The sequence below is a fragment of the Chenopodium album genome, chromosome 18 (assembly GCF_948465745.1).
Source record: "Chenopodium album chromosome 18, dcCheAlbu1.1, whole genome shotgun sequence".
Taxonomy (NCBI): Eukaryota; Viridiplantae; Streptophyta; class Magnoliopsida; order Caryophyllales; family Amaranthaceae; genus Chenopodium; species Chenopodium album.
In genome coordinates, this window is record NC_137851.1 from 45375572 (window position 1) to 45384894 (window position 9323).

Consider the following 9323-nt stretch of genomic DNA (forward strand, 5'->3'; position numbering starts at 1 on the left):
TGTTCTTTGTTTTTTTACGTGTTCATCTTTTATTACTAAATGTTCATTTTTATACGTTTTAATTATTTCTTATTAAATGTTCACTTTTAAGGTTGTGGTCCAGCAATTATTTGAATATATGATAATTAATTCATTATTAATATACTGAACGATCATTTTTTGTAGACATTTTCACTTGTTAGTACTAAATATATATTTTTTTTTACGTGTTCAATTTTTATTATTGAATGTTCATTTTTTTTTTCATGTTTATATTTTTTTACTAAAGGTTCATTTTATAGGACGTGGTGCAACTATCTATTGCCCCTAGTCAACTGGTAATCTGGTACTTACTACTTAGCAACCATATGCTATACTATTTTGGAATTACGGTTAAAGTAAAAACACAAAAGAGTACGGAGTAAAAACATGGAAAAATAAGAAAATGTACTTTACTAGTACATAAACTAGATGTTTCACAATGCTCCTAACTTGCTGCGGAAGGTTACAACCATGTGCCAAACTGATGAGCCAGTCGGTCACATAGCCACAAGAATACGAAGTACACAAACAATATAAATCGCAAGGCAAAATACAAATCCAAATTAACAATGGAAAAAAACTAAAACAAACCCCCTTAACAATTAACTAGTTACTTTTACAAGCAAAATTACCAAATAATGGCTCCAAGAAGACAACCAACAATGTAGCTTCCAAAATATACTCCATCTTACCAAAACAGAAAAAATAAAACAGCTAAGAGTTCTCCTTCCATCGGTGTCGACATGAAGGGCACTCGTAGAAATTAGTCTGTCCTTCATCTGCTGATCTCGTCTGTAGACAGTGAATTTCAGCACTCAGATGGGCAATTGAGTCAAAAGATAAAAGTTATATAGGAGCAATACACGAGTAAACATGTTTTAGAGCTTACTTGTCTTGAATCAACTAGCTCAACAGGGCTGTGTCCACACTTTTCACAGGGCTGGTTAATCTGCAAGGAAAATCATGCAAATACAGAGATCAGAACACATTCCAGAAATATTTACAGGTCTTCATCACTGTCTCACTTAGCTCCATATTTACCTCTTGTCTTTGCACTTTCACGTCACCAGACATTACTCCATCGACCTTCACGAATGGCTCCATTTGTAATGCCCTTCTAATATCCTATAAGAGTTACCCAAGGAAGTGTCAGCTAAACCCAGATAAATCAAGTAAACAAGTTTGATCAATTGAACATTCCATAGCCTTGTAGAAAGCTTGTTTTAATCAAGGGTCCTAAGAAAAGTGAATATGAAAGGATTAATCTTTAGTTTTTTTGGTAAAAGAGGAGATGGGGTGGGGGGAGGGTAGTCTTTTTATTTCAAGTGTTCTAAACTTCAAATCATAATATCATATACACAACAAACCCTAAAAGATACAACAAAGACAGGAAAACTACCAATTCGAGCTAATTTGAAAAGGTACCCTTTAAAGTCAGAATTATGATGGGAAACTTGAAAAACAATGGTTATGCCAAAGAAACATCTACCACCATCTAATAGCCAGCAAAAGTTCTAGCATATGAAAGGAACACTCACCCACTATATTACAGAATTGCCCAGAAGAAAGCAGTGCAGAAATGAAGAGCTCCCTCTGATTTTACAAACTTAAAACCCTTTTTTCTATGGTTATAAAGACACCAGCTTGAAAAACTTAATTTTGGACAGGGAATCATGTTGCAGTAGATAAAAATACCAGTTCAAGCGACTACTGACCAGTTCTAAAGAGGCCCTAAACATACACAGTTTTTACCTAGGCAGCAACAACATATTTCTTAAGAGGATGTCATTCTTTTGCATCAGAGACACAAGTTTCTAACATGTTACAAACTTACAATACTATCACCAGTCAGCCCAGCAATCGATGGAACAAAAACGATGTTCTCAAGACTTTACAACTAGTCATTGCTCTCAGTCTCACCACCACATTGTACATGTTAACAACATTCTATAAACAAAACAAATAGAATGTGCCAGAACGGGCCTAAAACCTAGGTTGAGTGATAATGTTGAGGAAAAAGGACGCTTTTTGATGTTGCAAGGCAGACTATGTTATATTGCATGCCTGGCACCACAAAGTACTGAGCTGTATATTGTCTTAACTCTCACTAGTATACTACTTTACTGCAGCATGAGAAGGGGTGGTAGAGATACAATTCTGTAAGTGAGTATAAAAGATCAATCGCATTCTAAATAAACCGACATACAATGATTAACCAGTAGTAAATATTACAGTCCTAGTTAAATGGGCTAGATCCTCATAAGAGAACTTGTTTGGTATTCAAATGTAGGAGCACTGTCCAATTCCTATGAAAAGAATTATTGTTTGATCACAGGTACAAAAAACACGTGGACTAGAGGTCATCAAGAGAACCTACAGCTTCAAAAGATAAGAGACTAATGTACAGCAATGCCTCCCTGGGTTACACCCATATTAACCATATAAACACATTTGTTGTTGGTTTGTAAGAAGAATGGAATTTCACACAATGCACTAGAATTCTTTAAAATGCCCTGGTTTGTTTGTGAGCTCCATAAGAGTACTCAGACACATACATGCAATGTATAAAAAAGATCAAGGCGCGCTGAAGCGATGAGGGTTATGCAGTGCCTAGGTGCGCCTAAGGCGTGCCATATAAACAGTTGAAAAAATTGGCAGAAATCTGCTTCAGGTGCACCATATGTGCGCCTCAAGTGCGCTTTTGGTGCGCGTCGTGCGCTTTTGGAGCGCCTTATTAAAAACGCCTCGCCTAGGTCAAAATAAGCGCTTACCCCCTACTGCCTTGTGCCTCAACACCTAGGCGCGCTTTTCAAACACTGCATACATGTACTGCTGTGCAACCCCTTATCAACCAGCTAACCTTCGTCCTGCAAAGGATAGCACTAACATCCCAGTCTGCCAATAACATTTGTCTATTTAATCTCTATGGATAACTAACAGATTATCAGAACCAATTAAGTTTTTCATAAATTATGTTTGAGTCAGAAATACATTATCAACATATATTAAAGCTGATGACACATTACTTACATAGCTCACAAATAAACAGTTAAATACAAGGTACACATGGAATAAAACAGAATTTTAGCTCAGATGAACATACACCTAGCTCCTGCCATCTCTCAACTGTCACACATGTGTACCCAACAACTCAATAAGGGGTGTATATAGTACCTACCATCTTACTTCATGACCATGAAACATTTCAAGCAGAAGAAAAATTCACAGCTCCTAACCACCAATTTTTAATATTTAGGTAATCATCTAGAAACTTTCTTTCTTGGAAAAGTTTTGTTTGTTATGTGAACTACATGAGAGTATTTAGACATATACACTTGGTGTTATCATCACAAACCTCAGGTTGGTTTTAACTCTGTTAAGAACCTTGAGGAAGCCAAAATGAGGAAAGTATCTGTGCTGTCTTGTAGAACTACTTAGATGGAGGCATTAATTGAGATTTGGATGCTTCTTGATTCTTTTTAATTTTTTTTTCTTTTGAGATTTCATTTTTCTATTCACTACAATGATTTTTGAAGAAAATAGTCTTTGAAATTCATACAATCAGCTGAAATTTTACTATCAAGTAATATTGAAATGCCAAACAAGACTGATAGTGACAAGAATGCATAGAGTTCATTGACCGCGTATTTCTAGCGGTTAATGATAAGTTTTAAGCATTAGGTATAAAATAAGCCTCATGAAATAAGAATGAAGAGTGAGGAGAATAATCATACCTCTCCTGAAACAGAATAACATGTTCCCTTTCCTTCAACCTCTGAAAATATCAGAAAACATCATAAATGCCACATTGTTAGAAGATCAAACTTGAGCAAGAAAATTCATCATAAAATGTAGAAGGCCATAATTACAGTAACAGTATCCAGTGATGACTTAGTTCATAACTTCATAAACATAATCAAAGCTGTAGTACTTATATCATGCAATCTGGAAAATTTTAGCACTGAACATAAGAAAATTCTTCAGGTTTAGATAGTAGAAGGAAAGAGTTTTTCTGAAATTGTTAATAGAAATACATACTTTTTTGAAAGTTCATTTAAAATTTTCTAGAATCCATAGAAATTGTCATATCAACAACAAAAATATATATTTCAAATGCTTATGAATTATATGAATCCACAAGCTCATAATGCATCAATTAAGAAGAAAGCAGAAAATGGTATAGAATGTACGCAAAGTAGTTGCAAATGTCAAACAAGTAAAATCTAATTGCATTCTATCTCTAATAGGAAACCATCCTTCATATCAAATAAAAACTTCCATGTTTTAGCTTCCATGTCCACTACACACCAATAACGATATAATTCGAGCAATTCGACTAGTTAGGGATTCAGACCAAATATTGCACTAACACTTGCTAATTATACTAAACTCATATAAGAGAGATGGTTGTATACATCCCGGGTGTATCGTACACCTATGAGTATTTTGTTCTCATTTTGATGATTCATCAAATGAAGAGCAAAAAATATCCTTGGATTAATTGGGTGTACGGTAAACCCGGATGTATATAACAAATTCCAAGATTCATCTTTGATCAATTACAAACTATCCCATCTTTGGTTCCAAGTACATTCAATCACATTCAACAATCTCCTTCAAAAACAATCCAAATGAATTATATTGTGCCTAGACAAAGCTCGACTGGGTAACAGGAAATTGCAATTGACAATACAGCAACATTATTGAGAAGATAATAATAAGAAGGTACCTTTGAGGCTTTTCCTTGTACGGCATAAAGAGCAGCGAGCATACCTAGTTGAATCCAATGACAACAACGTCCCACACGAACCACAAAACAAAAAATCACGCCTTCTGCTGTAATCCATACTAACCCCTAAATAATACCCACCAACAAAAATATGAATTAATAACATAATTTTTATGTCCTCGAGAAAGGGCAGCTGCTGGTGAGCAATGAGTTACCTGACGGAGGACGGAGGACGGAGGACGGAGGCCGGAGGGTGCTGCCTGCTGGGCTGCGGTGATGATGGCTGAGCAGAGGAAGAGAAAGAGAGAAAGCTGCTTCAACAGAGGCAGAGAGAGAGATTACAATTTAGACCTGATCATGTCAGCACAGGTCCCACCCCGATTTTTTGACGGGCTTCGGGCTTTAGTTTTCGGCACGAACTCACCAAGTAGGGTCTGGCCTGGATTGCAAAAATTTTCTTTTGAAGTTGACTTTGGATATGCAATTCTAAGCCTTTTTTTTTTTTTTTTTTTTTGGTGTCCAAAAGCACTCAAAAAGTCTACTAGGCCAAATCCAACATTGCGGTTTTTGGACTAGCATTGGCAATAAGTGTTAGAGATGAAACTAATGTGGTTTGAAACCAAATCGAAATAAAAATACGGTGCGGTTTTTTTCTTATAAGGTTCGGAACGGTTTGAGAAGAAAAAAAAAAAAAAAATTGTGTTTTGCGGTTTGATTTCGATTTCAAGATTTGAAAAACCAAAAAACCAAAATCCAAATCGAATTACGGCCCATATTCAAATTATAGCCTAGCTTAATTCTGATTTCTACCCTACATACATAAAGCCAAAATGGAGGAAAAAAAACCTAACCTTTCATGCCTCTCTCACTCTCTTCTCTTACCGACTCACTCCACTACTCTACTCTCACTCCACCGTCCACCATCGGGCATCGGCTACTCTTCTCTCACAATCACCCTCGGCGACCACCCTTGGCCACTCTTTGTCTCCTCCGACTCCTTGTCGGCTACTGTTGTACTAAGTTGCTCCCTGCTACTTGTTTTGATGCATAGCTTGCTGTGTTGAATTGCTGATTGGTATGTTTATGTTGATGAACATTTTTTTTTTTTTGTTGAACTGTTGATTGGTTTGGCCAACTTAGGTGTGTTTTGTGTGTTATACATGCGATCTTGGGATAGGTGCTTTATAATAAGATTTATTTTTTCCGCATTATAGTACCTATAAACTCCTACACATAACTAGATTGGTTGAAAAGGATACAATTAATTCACGGCGTTAATTTTAATACAAATATATTCAATAATTGGAATGCTGAAGTCTTTTCGTGATTATTCTAGCAAAATTACGCGTATGAAATATGGCAAAATAGATACCAAAACCGCCTTCATAAAATAGGATTTTGGAAGAGACTATTGAAATAGTCTATTGATTTTGAAAATCTAAATACTAGATTTGAAAGCAAGCTCAAGAAATCCATTGTGGTATTGAGGGAAGCATTAGATGTAGGAATTGGAATGTGTTTTCTCATAAAGTTAATAAAAGGTTTGGCTTATGGAGAAATATAGATTTTCTTATGGATAAGAAGTTCAGTGAGAGCAAGAGTCAATCTTGTAAGATCCAACAAGAAGTTTACAAACTCTATTGTGAAATGACTATCAAATTCTAAATGTTTAGATTTGAAAGTATTTTCAACAATAGACCAAGCGAAAGGCGACACTTAGTACATATTGAGAATTAAAATCTATTGTATAAAATGTTTAAACGAGTAAAGGAATTTACCGTGTTAAACATGAAGGACTTGGAAAGGCTTCAACCCATATGTATAAAACTAAGTAAATGTTTGAACTAAGTATAAGCTAGGCTAATACTAAGTCAAAGAAGAAAGACTCTAGTAAGGACTTTTAGCCGTATCACATAGCAAACAATTTAGCAAGACTCAGTGAAACTGGATGATCTAAAAGGTCAAATGAATGGAATAAGATTGGGAATAATTTTGCAATTGAATCTATCATGTATGCTACGATATGAAATCATCACACGATCTACATGCTTAGAGCATGTGAAGTGTAAAGTACCAATCAACTTGAATCTAAGTAATGAATTGTTAGATTATGATCAGGAACATCCAAAGTACTTAGATAAGTAAAGAGGATGAGTCCTTGATTCATGGCAACAAATTTATAAATTTGAGATGTTATAACGGATCGTTGCAATGGAACGATTTGGAAACTCATCCTCAAAACAATGTAAAATAAATAGCAAAACACGATAATAAAATAGACAAGTGTTTATGAAGAAATTTTAATTTCCTCCCCTGAAACCAAAATATTGTTTTATTAAGTTCCTACAAAATAAGACAATAACCCTTTTGATAATTTTCCTCCTCAATAAATCATCAATTCAACCATCATTAATTTTCTAGTAAGCCTAAACCCTATTATATAGGCTAACCTAGAAACCCACTTCAATTAGAATATTTTACTTGCTCCCCAAGCCTAAATAATCCTAGATTGATTATATTCCTAAAATCTATCTAGTTTCCTAATTACAATCCTCATCAAAATAGGAAAACATAAAAGATAGAAATAAATAAATAAAAAATACATCAAATCTTTTCCTAAAATAAATCTCGTTGGTATTTGGTAAGTTTAGTTTATTTCCTAACATGAGAATTGATGTTGCGAGCACAACCTTAGCAAGGATTAGATCCTTAACAAGGAAAGTCATTCATAAGTACGAGCTAAGAAGCGTCGTGGCTTGAGAATGGTAACATGGACGAGCATCCGTGTGTAATGTGCGTAAATTTAAGGTAAAATTTCCATGATCACAAACAGTTTGGGTATCCCAAATTTTTGTGAGCTGGTTGGAATAAAATCCAAGCAAAGCATCATTTGGAAGACTAAAATATATGTTGAGAACATTGTTGCCTTAAAAGGCAATAATAAAGAAGTTGTTCAATGGATGGTTCGTTGTTGAACTTTGATGATTGTAGGTTGTCAAGTTGAAGATCTCAAATCATGAAAATGGGTGTGAGCCATCACTTGGACAATAAATCATAAATCACATATAGTCCATAACACACTCGAATTTTATCATCTTAGTTTGAAAGTGTTCGATAATGAAGATACTAAAATTTACAAAGTAATCGTTACTAATCCTATGCAACAATAAGTGAACCACAACATTCACAATCGCATAAAGAAATCAAGCATATTAGATATGGGTGTGTTTTCTATAAATGTTTTGTGAAGAGTATCACTCTTAAAACATTTGGAAAAACCGTTTATCATAAGATGAAACGTTGAAAAGTTTCATAGTGGAGTAAAATTTTACTAATTATTCCACAAACATTTTAATTGTGGTTTAGAATTAAATTATAAGTCCATTCGATTTGACAATATTCAAAATAGGGTATCAAGACAGTACAAGTCTTGGATAAAGAAACACCTGTTAAGTGAACATTGAATATTATATCGAAATTATCCCTAATCGAGGTCATTTGAAAGTTGGACGACTAATGACCGCAGGAGATTAGTGTGTAGTATGAATTATAGAACTATTTCTTGTGCTACAAGGACAAGAATGTCATAAATCATTGCACATGTATTGTTTGAACTATACTGGATCGACCTATGAGAATACTTTAAGAGATTTAACAATCGTCATAAGTATATTACTCATTATGGGTATCGGAACCTCTTTCCTCAACCATGAGTATTATAAGTTCTCTTGTTTGAGTACTAGTCCGTTTTGATGTTGTCAAACGTCTACCGTACAAGGGGATTATAAAGGCAACACTAAGGCGGCTAGGTCCTCTTAGTAAGGGAAGCTAACAATGCAAGACTGGGAATGTCCCCCTATTAACAATAGGGAACATGTCTTTGTTGTTTTACAAGGCCTCTTGAAGAGCGAGACTGTGAAAATGCATGGCCGTGCTCATATGGATTTTAGAAATCATCTGCTTATTGACAGTTGAACTCGGAAATCGAGAAACACTTCTAGACGTAATAAGGATGACGAAGAATCTTACCTTATAATTCATGAAGAGACATTAAGTGACATAGGAAACAGGCTACACACAAACATCACACTTGTCTAGAAGGACAATTGGGAGATTGAAAGAAATGGTTTCCTTCGAACAAGAGTATTATTTCGATAGAGGGTTCATAATTATGAGGAAGCTAATTATTTAGTGAGGTCAAGTGATCGGAATGTCTAGTTGGAGGCCGCTTCCGATTAGTATTATTAATGCATAATTAATATTACAGCTTATCTTGACTGAACCCTTCGGGTCACACCCAATTGTGTAACCAAACCGAAACGACGAATTAATCCGAAGGATTAAATGAGTCAATAGAGTTTTACGAACACAAATGTCGGATTTCGAGCTCAGAGCGTTGAAAGCCGAGTTGAATTTAGGGATCGACAAGATGGAAAAATCAGTCAAACAACAAGTCAACAAGTGCGAAAATCCTAGCCATGTGGTGGCCTAGCCAAAGCGAGGGCTAAGTCCTTGCCGCAAGCCCAGCATGCATCGCATGCATGTGCTCGGCGAGCTGGCCGAGTATCCATGC

At 35.3% G+C, this 9323-nt stretch overlaps 1 protein-coding gene across 1 annotated transcript; it reads right to left on the reverse strand.

Annotated features, from left to right (window-relative positions):
• Positions 1-411: 411 nt before the first annotated feature.
• LOC145590924 (uncharacterized) lies at positions 412-5093 on the reverse strand. Its single transcript, XM_081647313.1, has 6 exons — positions 4966-5093; positions 4751-4876; positions 3756-3796; positions 1063-1146; positions 911-970; positions 412-813 (listed from the first exon to the last, which is right to left on the reverse strand). Exons 2-6 carry the CDS (start codon positions 4866-4868, stop codon positions 736-738), a joined length of 381 nt encoding a protein of 126 aa, XP_081503439.1. The 5' UTR covers positions 4869-4876; positions 4966-5093; the 3' UTR covers positions 412-735.
• Between the last annotated feature and the right edge of the window lie 4230 nt (positions 5094-9323).